The sequence below is a fragment of the Danio rerio genome, chromosome 12 (genome assembly GCF_052040795.2).
Source record: "Danio rerio strain M-AB ecotype USA chromosome 12, GRCz13ab, whole genome shotgun sequence".
Taxonomy (NCBI): Eukaryota; Metazoa; Chordata; class Actinopteri; order Cypriniformes; family Danionidae; genus Danio; species Danio rerio.
This window is the reverse complement of record NC_141032.1, coordinates 18,777,501-18,793,287: the sequence shown is the minus strand read 5'-3', so window position 1 is coordinate 18,793,287 and position 15,787 is coordinate 18,777,501. Positions and strand designations below refer to the sequence as shown.

The 15,787-nt window shown below is 34.4% G+C and overlaps 1 protein-coding gene across 11 annotated transcripts in view; it reads left to right on the top strand.

The window, feature by feature from the left end:
• The window catches only part of pcgf5b (polycomb group ring finger 5b), a 41,964-nt gene that overhangs the window by 5,932 nt on the left and 20,245 nt on the right, over nt 1-15,787 (top strand). For 10 of the 11 annotated variants that reach the window (XR_015503581.1, XR_015503579.1, XR_015503584.1 and 7 more), the window contains 5 exon segments: nt 4,296-4,392; nt 4,907-4,962; nt 7,205-7,255; nt 11,596-11,741; nt 13,369-13,467. Coding sequence is in view for 2 of the 11 variants with exons in the window: in NM_001045235.1 (NP_001038700.1) it covers nt 4,296-4,392; nt 4,907-4,962; nt 7,205-7,255; nt 11,596-11,741; nt 13,369-13,467 (449 nt within the window). In the remaining 9 variants the exon portion in view is untranslated. 11 annotated transcript variants of the gene reach the window in all.

The following is a 15,787-nucleotide window of genomic DNA, read 5'->3' as shown; positions in this document are numbered from 1 at the left end:
TTAGCCAATCAGAAACTTCCAAAACCTTGACACCATCATCTGAGCTTTTTCAGAGGCATTATAATGTTATTGGATGTAAACTTGACTTTCAAGAAAAGTTATAACAGTTTCTCAAAAAATATCTGTCTTATTATTCTGCTTTTAAGCATAACAGAAACAAATTTGACAATCCTAACTTACCAAAAAGAGAAAAAGTTTAGTCACATTTAACATCTGGCTTTTTTTAAAAAAATGGTTACGTGCCTTTTTATACAGTGTATGTAAACATCTGATTTCAACTGTGTATAGTATTACGATTCAATGTCTCAACTGTCTATTTAAAAATGGCGTTTTTTTTGTGTTCATTCGTGTGCTTGTGTATGCGCGAGTGGTGCTTCTCTGTAAACCAATAGCGTTCAGCTGCATGTCTAGCTCTGCCTTTTTGTAGACTTTTGTCATGCTAGGTACCCTTTGCAAAGGGTACACAAAAAGTGGTATTACGGTTCGCTTTTTGGTGCCTTTTGACAGTGGACATGGCATACCGAAATGAACCGCAAAATACCATACCGTACTACTCAGTAAAAACGGGCCATAAGGTACTAGGTCACCCCAAGATTCCTCACTGAATTGGAAGGGACAAAAGCTGACTCCAGCTTGATCATGAAGATATGATGTACAAAGAACAGAAGTTCTGTTTTAGCCAGATTTAGCTGCAGGTGATGGTCTTTTATCCATGCTGGAATGTCTTTCAGAAAAATGTAGATTTATGTAGTTACTGTGGGATTATCCGGATAAAATGAGAGAAAGAGCTGTGTCTTGTCCGCATAGCAATAGTTTTAAAAGCTATGTTTTAGAACAATGGGACCCAGCGAAATGGTAGAAATTGATAAGAGGAAAACTGAACCTTGAGGAACCTCTGTGTCTTGATACCTTTCCCATCCATGCAACCCTGAAGGATCTGCTGGTGAAGTAGTGATGAGTAGATTGGAGGTCTGTACAATATTGTAAAAAATCTAAATATTGTGATTTGAATACAGCTTCACAGGATGGTTTGAATAGCTATTTGAGAGTTTTCTGGCCAGTCTAACATTATTCTTCTTTCTTGTTTTCACTTTGAAAAGAGGATATTTAGACTAGAAACAAGAAAAGATGTTTGCACAAATTGTATAAATTCTGTATAAACAAATATAATTACATTTTGTTACACCTCAAATAATCCTTTTTGTGCACAAATGTTTTAAACTCTCTTGATATGCTCAGTGACAGGCCTTAAAATGCATGATAAACCTTAACTCTGATATGGTTAAACTTAGCAGTGACTCTATAAATCATGTTTTGTAGCTCCTAGTCAATAATTCACACTTAACATTGCATGTCTTGTGATGTGACTATTGAGGATGCGCACACTGAGGTATCAGTCGTGAAATGATACATCGTGCAGCCCTAATTTACCATATCAAATGCTGCAGGCAAGTTTAGTAAAAGCAACTGGTTATTTCAAACAAGCTTTAGCAATTTGCATGTATTCAGTTCCTGATAGTAATGCATAGTATTAGTAACTTAGCCATCAATGATGCATGAAAAAAGTATAAAATGGGCTCAACAACTTCAAGATTGGACCACTGATGTTTGTAAGCCCTGTTATTCCAATAGCACAATCACTGACAACTGGTGTCTGAATATTGTTGCACACTAAGGACTCTATTTTGATGGTCCATGCGCAGGGCGCAAACGTATTCAGGGCATCAGAACGCATTTTTGCTAATTTAAGGACGGGAAAATCCGATTTGCGCCATGGCGCATGGTCTAAAAGGGTTGAGTTTATTTTCTTAATGAGTTATAGGTGTGTTTTGAGAATAAACCAATCAGAGTCTCATCTCCCATTCCCTTTGAGAGCCAGCTGTGTCGCGCCATAAGCACATTTTGATCATTTTAATCATTTATATTTATATTTTAATTATATATATATATATATATATATATATATATATATATATATATATATATATATATATATATATATATATATATATAAGGATATATACAGGATATAAGTATAAATGATAAACATATTACAAAACATATTAATTTCTAGCCTTACTTTCTTTATCTCGGGAGGCTTTTTCAGTTCATTCAATTTGCTTTTGTATTATATTATAATTATTAGCAGTATTTTTTATTATATCCATATTTATTTATTTATTTTTTTTCAAAACAAGCTTAGATTTGTCCACCTGTCAAATTTTAGACCATATGGGGCATGGCAGGTGTATTTGGAAATAACTCAGTATTTTGACCACACTTTGTTTTTATTGTTCATTTATTCGTTTGCTGGAAATTAGAACTGAATTTAGAAATAGTTTTGAAACATAATTTGAAGCAAAATTAATTATTTATAGGCTAATTGATGACTGTTCAGTAAGGTTACCCTATTCACGAGAGCAAAAGCGAAAGTGAACTTACTTTACGTCAATATATACAAGATATTATATCTTTTTCCTATGTAAAGATATTTGCGTATTGCTCTACATCTTGGTGTATGATTGGGTGTATGATAGGGCCCTATGTGTGAACCCATTTATGACAACAAGAATGTTTCAATTAACATGCAGAGCAATTTCTGTTAATGCTTCAGACTCCAAATTCACCAGAAATGTGGCTAAGTGCGCATTCATGGTTTAACTTGGAAAAGAAGGTTCACACTGCATCAGCACCATTGCAAATCACCATTGCAAATATCTAAAATAGTCCAAACATCGGAACATTCCTAAATCAAGCAGCATTCTGAAGACTAGAGATGCCCAAACTAGGGCCTACGGGCCAAAGTTGGCCCGAGCTAACCTTTGGCCTGCCATCCCAATTGAGTATGGTTCAGAGATTGCCATTTCAAATTTAATGTAATCTTTTATTTGTTTGTTTTATTGTTAAGCTATAAAGTTTTTTGAAATTAAATGTTTCAATTTAAATGGTGTAAAATAATCAGATTTAGAAGCATTTGGACATTTGGACTTTGGTAAGCGTATTAAGGCCAAGGCAGCTTCTGCTTGACTAGCGTATTTAGCGTTAAACTCCACTGTGTTATAAATGTGATTGTTTGTTTTTATTGCAATGAATTATAATTATAAAAAGTTGTACTGCAGTAGTTAATACGATTCAACTTAATGTTTTCTATTTATTTATTTTTTAATATTATGAAAGGAATTAGGCATCTACATATGGCATCTTTATTTTAAAATAGTTTACTTTATTTATCTTTGCCCCACAGCTATCAATGATATTTGGCGTACGGCCCTTCATACGAAAATGCTTGGGCACCCCTGCTCTAAACAAAAAAAAAAATAATAATAATTGTCTCGTTTTGCAGTGCAGTGCAATGAGTGTTTAAAACAAGCTAATTAATCTACCAATAAGGTAAGCTAAATAATTTTGCTTACCCTATTTGCAAGTTATTATGCATATATTTTTTTAAGAAACTCACATTGCTTAAACTTAACTCAAGTTCACCAGCTCTCTTGAAAATGTAAGTTACATTAATTTAGGGAGATTTTTTGTTTCAACTTAAGATGCTGAGTTTTAGTTAAATATTGTGAAACTCAACATCTTAAGTTGAAACAAAGAATCTCTTTGAGATTGAGTTGACTTGCATTTTCAGGGCAGATGGTGAACTTGAGTTTGTAAGTTTAACCCAGTAAAACATTTTACAGTGCTGTATGGAAACTGGAGCTCCTGATGTTTACATTATGGTACCAAATATCACAAAAGACCTATTGTCAATCAATTCCTGGCTTTGTGGCTGCTGTTTTGGGAGCCAAGTTAGGTTCTACAGGTAATTAAGTTGGTTGTCAGTGTTGTGCCTGATGATTTGGTGTGTATGAGACTGATGGTGTAATTTGCACTTATGTAAAATATAATCATATGATATTGTTTAGTTAATGCAAAAAAAATTAATTAGACAACAAAAAATTGTTACAATAAGCCCTAATGTACTGACAAAAAAAAAAAAAAAAAATAATGTTTCAATGAAAACCCATAAAATTCTAATAATGTTATTTGTCTCACTGTAAATTATAAAGTGACTTTTTTTTATTTTATTTTTTTTCTATACTATCATCAATTGTAAATTCAATGAAATACCCAGTTAGATATATTACAGGTTTTTAATCATACTTAAAAAGACTAAATAATATTTTCACTGTAGCAGTTGTACATTCTTTTACAGTAAAATAATAATCATCAAATTTTTACAGTTTGCTGTTTCTGGGAAGCACTGCTGTTATTTGATTTTTTTCTTTTTCTCTGTTCTTGCTTTTGAACAGTTTGTAAAAGCTGTATTGTCCAGCATTTCGAGGACAGCAACGATTGCCCAAAATGTGGTATCCAGGTTCATGAAACAAATCCCTTGGAGATGTTAAGGTAAACCACACTTATATAACATCTTACTACTGAGATAAACCTTCAACCAATCTGCTTCACATGGTTTGGGATCTGATTCAGTACAGCAGTAGAGCACACCACAGTTTAAACCATGATTGGATTAATTCTGGTTAATCTACATAATTGGAAAGAAATCTAGAATACAAGTTAATAGTTTCCCCTAATGGATCTAAGAGATTCTTATAACCACAGTTTCCTGGTTTTAAGAAGCGTTGGGTAATAAAGAGCCAGTAAATTTGATCCTGGTTGGGAAGCATTCCAGGCAGGGCAACAGCCGGACAGTTTTCTGGAGCCAGTGTCAGCTTTAGGACTGACCTTCTGCAGGATCACACTAGTGAAGCATCTCCACCCTAACACAGAACTCAACCATAACATGATAACAAGAGTTATAGCAGCATTAGCCTCAACTTGCTAACAGATGTGACAGATATATTAGCAATGCTTTGATCATGTGTTCTGGTAGCTCACATTACTTTATTTCTTTCCTCTGAAGGTTGGACAACACTTTAGAGGAAGTGATATTTAAGCTTGTGCCTGGTCTCAGAGAAAGTATGTATTTTAATTAACGTTTTATTTTTCCCAATTGAAAGTGCCCTTGTGTGCTTATTCAGATGTTATATTGTATTTAGTGTCTAATGTAGCTGTTTGTGAACACGAAAGGTCTGCAAAATAATAACTGATTATCGTCTCAAAAGATAGAGATGATTCAGAATTGGCTGAAAGGAGTTGCCAGTATTCCAGTTTTAGCTCCTGCTTGTAACTACATTGGTTTGTAACAAATGTGCATAATACCAGCTTATGCTATTCACTGGCTGCCTGCTAAAAAAACATCATTTCAGTGCATCCGGAAAATATTTAGAGCTCTTCACTTTTCCCACATTTTTTAATGTTACAGCGTTATTTTGAAATTGATTAAATTAATTTATTTCCTCAATTTTAAATGCAGTACCCCATAATGACAATGTGAAAAAAGTTTTTTTTTAATTGTTGTAAATTTATTAGGACTAAAAAACCTGAAAAATCACATGCACATAAGTATTCAAAGCCTTTGCAGTGAACCTCTAAATTGAAAATATATTCTGTTTCCACTGGTCATTCTTGAGATGTTTCAGCAGCTTAATTGAAGTTTACCTGTGGTAAATTCAGTTTATTTGGACCATGATTTGAAAAGGCATATACCTTTTTATATAAGGTCCCAGGGTTGACAGTGCATGTTAAAGCACAAACCAAGCATGAAGACAAAATAATTGACTGTAAGACCTCTGAGACAGGATTGTCTTAAGGCGCAAGGCTGGGGAAGGTTACAGAAAAAATTCTGCTGCTCTGAATGTTCCAGTGAGCACAGTGGCCTCCATCATTCGTAAGTGGAAGATGTTTGGAACCACCAGGACTCTTCCTAGAGCTGGCCGGCCATCTAAGCTAAGTAATTGGGAGAAAAGGGACTTAGTCAGAGAGGTGATCAATAACCTGATGGTCACTGTGTCTGAGCTCCAGTGTTCTTCTGTGGAGAGAGGAGAAGCGTACTGAAAGACAACCATCTGTGCAGATATCCACCAATCAGGCCTGTATGGTGGAGTGGCTAGACAGAAGTCACTCCTCGCCTGAAATTTGCCAAAAGGCATCTGAATGACTTTCAGAACAAATTAAATTCTCTGGTCTCTTAACTCTTTGGAGTGAATGCCAGGAGTTACGTTTGGAGAAAACCAGGCACTGCTCAACACCAGGCTATTACCATTCTAACAATAAAGCATGGTGGTGGCAGCATCATGCTGTGGGGATGTTTTTCAGCAGCAGGAACTGGAGGAATAGTCAGGACAGGGGGAAAGTTGAATGCAGCAATGTACACACACATTCTGAATGAAAACCTGCTTCAGAGTGCTCTTGACCTAAGACTGGGGCAATGGTTTATCTTACAGCAGGACAATGACCCAAAGCACATCGCCAAAATATTAATTGAGTGGCTTCACAACACCTCCGTGAATGTCCTTGAGCGGCTCAGCCAAAGCCCAGTTTAAATCCTAATGAACATTTCTGGAGAGATCTGAAAATGGCTGTACACCGTCACTTCCCCTCCAACCTGATAGAGCTTGAGATGTACTGCAAAGAGGAATGGGCAAAAAATCCCTAAGACAGGTGTGTCAAGCTTGTAGCATCATATTCAAAAAGACTTGCGGCTGTAATTGCTGCCAAAAGTGCATCAACAAAGTATTGAACAAAGGCTGTGAATACTTATGTACATATCATTTTTCAGGTTTTTTATTTTTAATAAATTTGTAACAATTTCAAAAAATCGTTTGCCACATTGTCATTATGGAGTATTGTGTAGAATGTTGAGGAAATAAATGAAGTTAATCCATTTTGGGATAAGGCTGTAACATAAGAAAATGTGGAAAAAGTGAATCACTTTGAATATTGAATACTTTCTGCATGCATGTAAACAGTGCTGAGGAAGCTTCCGGAATCACATTTAGTTTAAGTTAATCACATTTAGTAATGAACCAATCAATCAAAGTATGATCTTAAAGGAGGGGTTTAGAAAAGCCCTGCAATATGTCAACAAATAGCTTCAGACTGTGATAAAAGATTTGATACTGCAACGTGTATTATGAAAAAATGACAATACTTTATTTGACTTTGGATAGATGTAAACTTAACCTATAGTAAACCTACAAAAGAAACCTTTAAAACGCATTACAGGGGCACTTTAAGTAACCTGTAGCATAAATAGACCAATTGAAATAGATATGACAAACAACTGCCATTTTAATTAACTTGGTTCATTTCCATCTAGAGGAACAGCAGCAAGAGGATGAATTCTGGAGAAGAAAGGAATCAAACGATGGTAAATGACTAACATTGTTAAATGATCTAGGGCTGCATTTACCCGCTAAACTGGTTACCTTTATAACTTGTCCATTTTAAAGGGACACCTTTAAAGGGATAATATTATGTGGCAGTTGAGAGTGAAAGGTAAAGAATTTTAGTAGAAGTTAATAGGATAATTTCCGTACAATGAAAGTAAATGATGGCCCTGAGCTGTCAAACTCTGAATGTGGCAAAGCACCATAGAAATGTTCCAAAATCACTTAAAGTACTTACTTTGTGACTATCGAAGTCTTCGTGGATTTAAAATGTATACTGTATGCTTTAGCTCACATTTTTTGAGGTGTAAAATGTTTCTGTGGAAGTTAATTCATTGAAAACAAATGTAGGTTTGATCATCTTGAATCAAAATCTAAAAATTGATCTTTTTGTACTTTAGTTAGTTTGAGAGCTTGGTTAGAATATCCCATACCACTCATCTTCAATCCTAGTTTGTTGAGAGTAAAGGCCGGCTCACACTGCTTTTTATTTATTTATTTTTTATTTTTTAAATTATCGTGAATGATCGTAGCATGACAGAGTGCGCGAACATAACTACCATGTCACACTGTAAGATTTCAATTGTCATATAGTCAATAGCAATGAAGATGCCCCAAACAAGATAGAAAACGCACCCCTAGGATTTTTTGGCCTAGGATTTCAGGAATCTTTTAGGATCAAATTTGTCTCAGATGATAAAGTCGTGGCTGGAATCTCACAGTGTGAGCAGGGCTTCAGACATGCATGGTAAGGGGGAGTACAAATGCAGAGGTCAGTTGGACCTACTTTGTATATGCACTTAATATGATCTATTATTGCAAATCATTTGTGGTTTTGTGTTAGTGCATCATAAATTGACGGTAAAGTACCCTTTGTTCTGAGATTGGAAAAAAAAATTTAAATTTTGAACATTTTAAATTTACATCAGCTTAGATTATACTGATTAAAACAAAACACAAGACAATAAAATAACTGTTCTAACCCTGGACCTATGCAATAGCCAAAAATACATTGTATTGGTCAATTTTTTTTTTTTCACTTTAATACTTAAAATCATTAGAATATTTAGTAATAAAGATTTTTGTGCATTTTGTACTGTAAATATATTAAAATTCTAAAGTTGTTTAGTAATATGGATTGCTACACTTTATATTTAGACAGCTTTGCAGGTGAATTTCTCAATGTTAGTATATATAATATTAGTATATGGAAATGTGCAGCATGAACATTTTGCTTTGCATCTCGTTTTGTGGTTTACAGATAAGTCAGTTTGATATGGTTTTGGAACAGCATAATGATTTCAGAGTGTATTTTTGGAACTCATACTTTAAATTCCCCATATGCAGCCGTCCTTTTTCCCCATATGCAGTCCGTCGTTTCCTGTTTTCTGCCGTCATGGGCCAGGTTTCTTTGCTGTATCAGCATTTAAACTTCTTTAAGAGACTTTTGGTATCACCTTTGTTCCTTATCAAGCAATGCCTTCATGGCTCTGATGAATCTACCTGAGTCTGTTTCTATGACCTTGAGCATGTGATCTATACTATACTTTATACAGTTACAACTTTAGACTTGGACACTGGAAATCTACACCTTTTGTAATTGCACCTACTAAATTAAGACACTTCATGGGTAAAGTAAAATTAAAGTGGTAATTATGCTAAAAGATAAAAGGAATGATTTAGTCAAGTATCACTGGTTTATGTAAATTCAGTGATTAATTGCCTAAAACATCTGTCAAAATAAATCAGATTTTTTTCAGCTCTCTGACTTCAGTCAGCCTCATACATCTAAGCTGTGCTTCACTGCATTGTCCTCAAGGGTGGAATAAATACATTTTTATTAAGTAATATACTGGCCAGCAAGTTAAAACTGTCTCCCAGGATGATTTCTTTTGCAAAATGACTTAATCAATTCCTTGTTTCTTGATGGTGAAAAATCACAAAAACATGTTTGTAGTAAAATTGCCCAGCCCTGCACTGTGTAGGGTATTTTAGTAACCCTTTAAAAAAAGGTTCTAATGGTTAACTTCAATTCCCAGTAATTGTCAGTTCATTTTGCTGTGGCGACACCTGGCAAACCAGGGATTAAGCCAGATGATAGTGAGTAGTTCACATTAATGGACAAGTTAAACAAAACAACAAATCACAAACGAGGTCAAAAACAACTTTCATTATCTCATAAACAATGGAGCAGCAGCATATTACTCTACTCTTAAACCTATCCCCAAGTAATAACGACACGCATTCAGTGTTAATCCACACTTCAATACGAAAATTGATCATGCGACTCGTGTGTAGGAAGAGCTGATGTTTGCCATAGCAAAGGCAAACAGCAGAGGATAGTGAATTCAGAAACACATTTTAATCGGTAAAGGAAGAAGTACGCATCTAATTTTCAATGTGCTTTTGGATGCAATATGTAAATAGCCCCTTATTTAACCTGAGAGATACATTACAAGCACTGATCTATAAAAGATGAGCGATTACAAGCCACGTGGAGCGATTACAACTTGCAACACACAACTAAATACATATTTTGCAAACTAAACAAAACGGGGCAACAATTTTAACTGCACTTACTTTTTATACTCCGGAGGAAGAAGAAACTGATCTATATGAACTGTAATAGTTGCTGACAAAGTCCCTAAATCAAAGTTTGACAAAGTCCCATACATAATTATTCTCTGCTGCTCTTTCAGTAGCGAACGGCCGGCGAATCCCACGTTGCAGCGTAGGTTATTGTATCAGAAATCTGAAAAATGACAGGAACAAACACAACACAGTTGGCTATATTGTGGTGTTGTTGTGAAAATTAACTATAACTGTTTATTCTCCCCAGCCGAATTTCCATCTGTCAGTGATCGTCATCTATTTGCGTCATGATCAGTCCCGTGATCCCCTTACTCCGCTGTCTGAAGGGAATGTCACTTTCACATTTTACCAGAACCGGTACTACATATTTGGTGATGTATCGCGTCGACATCGATGCATATAGGCAAAATATCCGGACCCAACGTGATTAATTTCTGATTTACTCTGAGTCGACTATTTGGTTAAAGAATCAATAGTTTTAAACACGGCACACTTTTAGATTTAAACCTCAGCTGAATGTTTTTATTCATTTAGTGCTGTGTTACACACTACATAGGTCATTTTCAAAAACCCATAACAGGGGCTCTATAACATGATTGAAAAAACTAGTACTAACTAATACAGCCATACTGCATACTTTTATAGCATTTATTTTATAATATTATATTTATAGTATTATATTTATTTATAGTATAGTATTTTTTATTTGCACTGATGGTTCTTTGAAGAAACTTTAACATTTAAATTATTTTTTTAGGTTTTATAAAAATTGTGTGTGTGTGTGTGTGTGTATGTGTATAATATGTGTGTGTGTGTATATATATATATATATATATATATATATATATATATATATATATATATATATATATATATATATATATATATATATATATATATATATATATATATATATATATATATATTAGTTAGTGTTTGTTGTTTGTGCACATCATACTTCATAATGTACAGTCCTTGTGTTCAATGCATGAACCAAATTGAAGCATTGTCATAATAGTTTGTCACCAAGGCAACATGTAAGTGTTTGCAGCTGTAAGCAGTTCTGAATAATGGGATAATTGCCACATTCATAATTCTCCCATGAGCATCTTTTTGAATGCTATCAGTCTCATGTATAAAAAAAAACAAGTCTGCAAAAAGATGCAGATGCTGTTTTGCATTTGCAGATCTATTTAGCTTTGTCTGAAATGTTTTGCTTTTGTGTCCCACATTGTCAGAGAAGCACATAATGTAGCATGTAATTAGTTTTTAATGACATTTTCACAGGAAATTCAAATTCTCCATGTTGAGCTTTTTCTCAGGGAAGTCTTCAATAAGATGTGTATGCTGGTGCACACAGAGATTGTGTTCATAATATTTGAAAAAAAAAAAAATTTATAAATGTGATTGTTTGTTTTACTGCGAAAAGTTATAATTTAAAAAGTTATACTGCATTAGTTAGTACCATTTAAAGGAATGTTTTTATTTTTATTTTGAAATATTATGAGATTATGAAATTACCCATGGCAACTTTAATTTAATCTAGTTGGTATATTTACCTTTGGCCCATGGCTGTCAATGTTATTTGGTTTTTGGCCCTTTTAAAGAAAAAGTTTGGGCACCCCTGGATTAGTGGCTCCGAAATAGTTGAATGTTTATTTTTATTTGAAACAAGTTAAACTGACAGACTTTTAGAATGATCGCTATGGTTTTTTTTTTTTTTCTCCAGAGAATGGCCCTATGTGTAAGAAACGGCGTGTTGATGAAGAGGATGATGATAAAGGTGATGGAGACTATCACAGAAGTGATCCACAAATAGCCATCTGTCTAGACTGCTTGCGTATCAATGGGCAGATGGGAGAGAACATTGTTAAGGTTAGCCATCTTCAGTTATGTAGTACTCCTGTTCTGACTGCTACCCCATGTTTTCGGCTTCTTTTATCTTCTCCTTGCGTTGTTCTTTCCCTCTCATCCCTTCTAAGAGAAAAATGATCCAGGATCAGATTTGCACACAATATCCTAGTGTTTGACATTTTAGGACTAAGTCTCCTAAAGCCTGGGATCATTCATTGTGACTCCAATGCTCAGTGCTTGCTATTGGCTATATTTCTTTCTTTCTTTTTCTTTCTTTCTTTCTTTCTTTCTTTCTTTCTTTCTTTCTTTCTTTCTTTCTTTCTTTCTTTCTTTCTTTCTTTCTTTCTTTTTCTTTCTTTCTTTCCTTTTCTCTCAACTCAGAAAAGGAAATTAAAGAGAACACTGTTATTTTGAAATATTGGTTTGATTTATTGGATTACTGAAGAGTGGGAGAAAAAAAGTGGTTCATATCATATCTGTGTTAAACCTGCATTTTACAATTGAAGGAAACAATAGATCCCAAGTCTCTAAATTTAATGAAATGGTTCCACATAAATGTTTATTCTATTTTGTTAGTGTTCGAGGCTGTTTCCAGTTTTTGCACTTTTGGAAAAACTAAATAGAAATTTCTTTCACAACACTTTTTTATTTTTGGTTGTAAATATGGTGTGAACAATGTGTGCTTTCTTGTAATGAGACAAGTCATGAAAAAAAAAGGTTATCTTTTTAAACCATTTGTAGAATTTAGAGTTGCTGTTGAATGGACTTTATGCACAACCACTGTTTTTCAGCCAATGGTAAACTTCAGGTGTAAGGTTTCTGTGAATATTTAAAATTTTATAAGGTTCCTTTTACAACATCGACATCTTAATGTAATCAAACTACAATTAGTAAATAATCAGTATATAAACGTAAGCATTTATTTAGTTGTTCAAGCTAGATAATAGACTATGTAACCACTAGCGTCGTCAGGATCAGCAGGTGAGTGCAGATGCTTCATTCAAAATACAGCGGTAAAATATATATTCGTATTTGGCAGGGGAAAATGGAATTTAATGCAGTGCTTCTTGTCTGGTCTGAGATCCATTTTATATCAAGTATCTATTAGGAAGAGAAAATCACAGATTTTTAAAGAAAACAGATCTTAAACATGGGAATTTTGTAGTGGAAAGACAGGCTGGCTGGCTGAAAATTAAAAGTTTGTGTTCATATATGCCTTTTGGGATATTCTAAAAAACTGATAATGAAAGTGTGGAAATTATTTTTCATTGGTTTTGTTTCGTAAGTGTATTTTTTAGCAAATTTCTTTCTTTGTAAATTTGTTTTGAGAACTGAAATATTTACCATTTCTCAAAACATTTCAGTCAAAAAGTTTATTTATTTATTTTCTTTCCTTTCTTTGTGTTCTGTTTATGGATTACAAATCAACTGTTTGCAATATTTGATATTTTTGGCTTATTTTGAAAGAAGTCTCTAAAGCACACTGGAGGCATATTTATTTCAAGTAAAAATTGTTAGTATTATTGTAAACATTTTAAAATGTGAATTGTACTACTAAAGCAAACCGAGTCATTACTCTGTTCTTCAGTGTTACTTAAGCTGTCATGATTAGGTTGTTTTTGTTGACAACTTTTGCTTTGTTTTCCAGGGCTTAATGAAAAAGTTTATTCGCTGCTCAACAAGAGTGACTGTTGGAACAATCAAGAAGTTTCTAAGTCTGAAGTTAAAGCTTCCCAGTTCTTATGAGGTAACATTTGTTAGTCCACTATATGTTCAGTAGGTTTCTTTTTTGGGTATATTTTCTAGATATAGTATGTGTCTAAAGATCAAGAGCTCAGGATCAGCCCCTTTCTATCAGGGTTTGCTATGCAACTCTTTGTTCAAGCTCTTGTTCTGTATGAGCCGTACAATTTCAATTTTCTTTGTTGCAGGCCTTCTAGAAATTTTATTTTTATTTATTAAAAAATTTACAGATTGAAAATAATTATGGGATCTCAAATCTTCGTAATAATGTTGTTTCAGGTCATTTTAAATATGTAGTTTAAACAAGCAGCAGAAATGTTTTTTTTTATGTATTAAGGCATCATGTTTTGAATCAAACTTATTGTTTCTTAATCTATTTATGTTAGAACAACATGAAAGAATTCTGCGAACCCTGCATTTTTGAAAGTCAGATTATAATCTCTATTTTAACAATCTAGATGCAAAATCTAAAGCGCATGGCGCAAAAGCATTAAGGCCATGTCCGAATCCACTTTTGCTATTTTATGGATGGAAAAATATGGTTTGCGCCATGGCGCATGGTCTAACAGGGTTGTGCTTATTCTCCTAATGAGTTATGGGTGTGTTTTGAGCAATAGCATGCATTAAACCAATCAGAGTCTCATCTCCCATTCCCCTTAACTTTAAGGGCTCTATTTTGACGGTCCATGCGCAGAGCGCAAAACGCAGGGCGCAAACGCTTTCAGGGCGTGTCAGGATGCGTTTTTGCTAATTTAAGGACGGGAAATCTGCCTTGTGCTGCGGCGCATGTTCTAAAAGGGTTGAGTTTATTTTCTTAATAAGTTATAGGTGTGTTTTGAGAATAAACCAATTAGAATCTCATCTCCCATTCCCTTCAAGACCCAGCTTCGTCGCGCCAAGAGCGCATTCACTATTTACAGGACGCAAAGTAAGTCTAAGTGGAAAAAATGAGCATTTCACAAGCAAACAGTTAACAATTTTTTAACAGAACTCCCGAGATGAAGAAGACATAAAAGCAGTGGTTTTTCATATTTATGTAGGCTAGAAAATAATATGTTTTGTAATATTTTAATCCTTTATATTTATATTCTATATCTATTCTTATTATATCCTATATATATCCTTAATATTTACATTTTTTTATATGTAAAGATATTTGCCTATTGGTCTCTTGTACGTATTAAGCAGTGTGTAAGCGAGGCGCAATTCTGCGCCGGAGTTTAGAGCGGGTTAGTTTTGGTCTAATGAAAAATCTATTTTAGATTCTCAAAATAGCAACGCACCAGCGGTCCGCCTCAGATCACCTTCTTTTTTAGACCAGAACACCTATGGGCGCAAAAATGAGCGCTAATGCATTTGCTATTTAAACAGCGTAGCGCAACGCCCCAAAACGACTCTTGCGCCAAGCTGAAACTACCAAAATTCTACTGCGCCACGCCTTGCGCCACACTGCGCCGGGTGTATAATAGGGCCCTAAGAGTTGCATCATGCCATGGCACATTTGCTATTTACATGGCGGACATAGTAAGTGGACAAACTGAATGCTTCACTAGTGAGAAAACCATTAAACAGACCATCTGCACACGAGGATAAAGAACAAGCCTCCCCCATTCAGCCTCTTTACTTTCTCTTTTTCTCTTTCATGGATAAGGAAACAGTGGTGTATGCACTCCACTGAAGACATCCATAGCCTACATATTTAATTTTGTCTGTTACGCGCAATTTTTTTTTTTCAAAACTATTTTTAAATTCAGTTTAAATTTCTAGCAAATGAATAAATGAGCAATAATAGCTAAGTGTGGTCAGAAAATGTATTTGTTATTTTCAAATATGCGTCCTACGCCTTATATGGTCCAAAACCTGTCAGGTGGACAAATCTAAGCTTGTTTTTAATAAAACAAAAATAAATATACATATAATAAATACTTCTATTAATACAACTACTACTACTACTACTACTAATAATAATAATAACATTGTACAAAAGCAAGTTGTCATGAATAGACTTAAAAAAGCCCCCTGAGATAAAGAAGGCATTAAGGCAGTGGTTAATTCTTTTTCATTTGTAAAGATATTTGCTTATTGCTGTACATCCTGTGTGTATTATCCAATGCGTAAGCATTAGAGATGCACAACTAACGCACTCTGCTTTCAGCTGGTCTATTGCACAGTCTGTTTTTGTTCCTCAAAATAGCAGCGTGCCAACAATGCGCCTTAACACACCTCTTTTCTAGACCAGCACACTTATGAGTCCACAAAGTGGTGCAAATAGATTTGCTATTTAAACACCATGGTGCAAAATTAAAAAAAAACTAGGGTTGCGC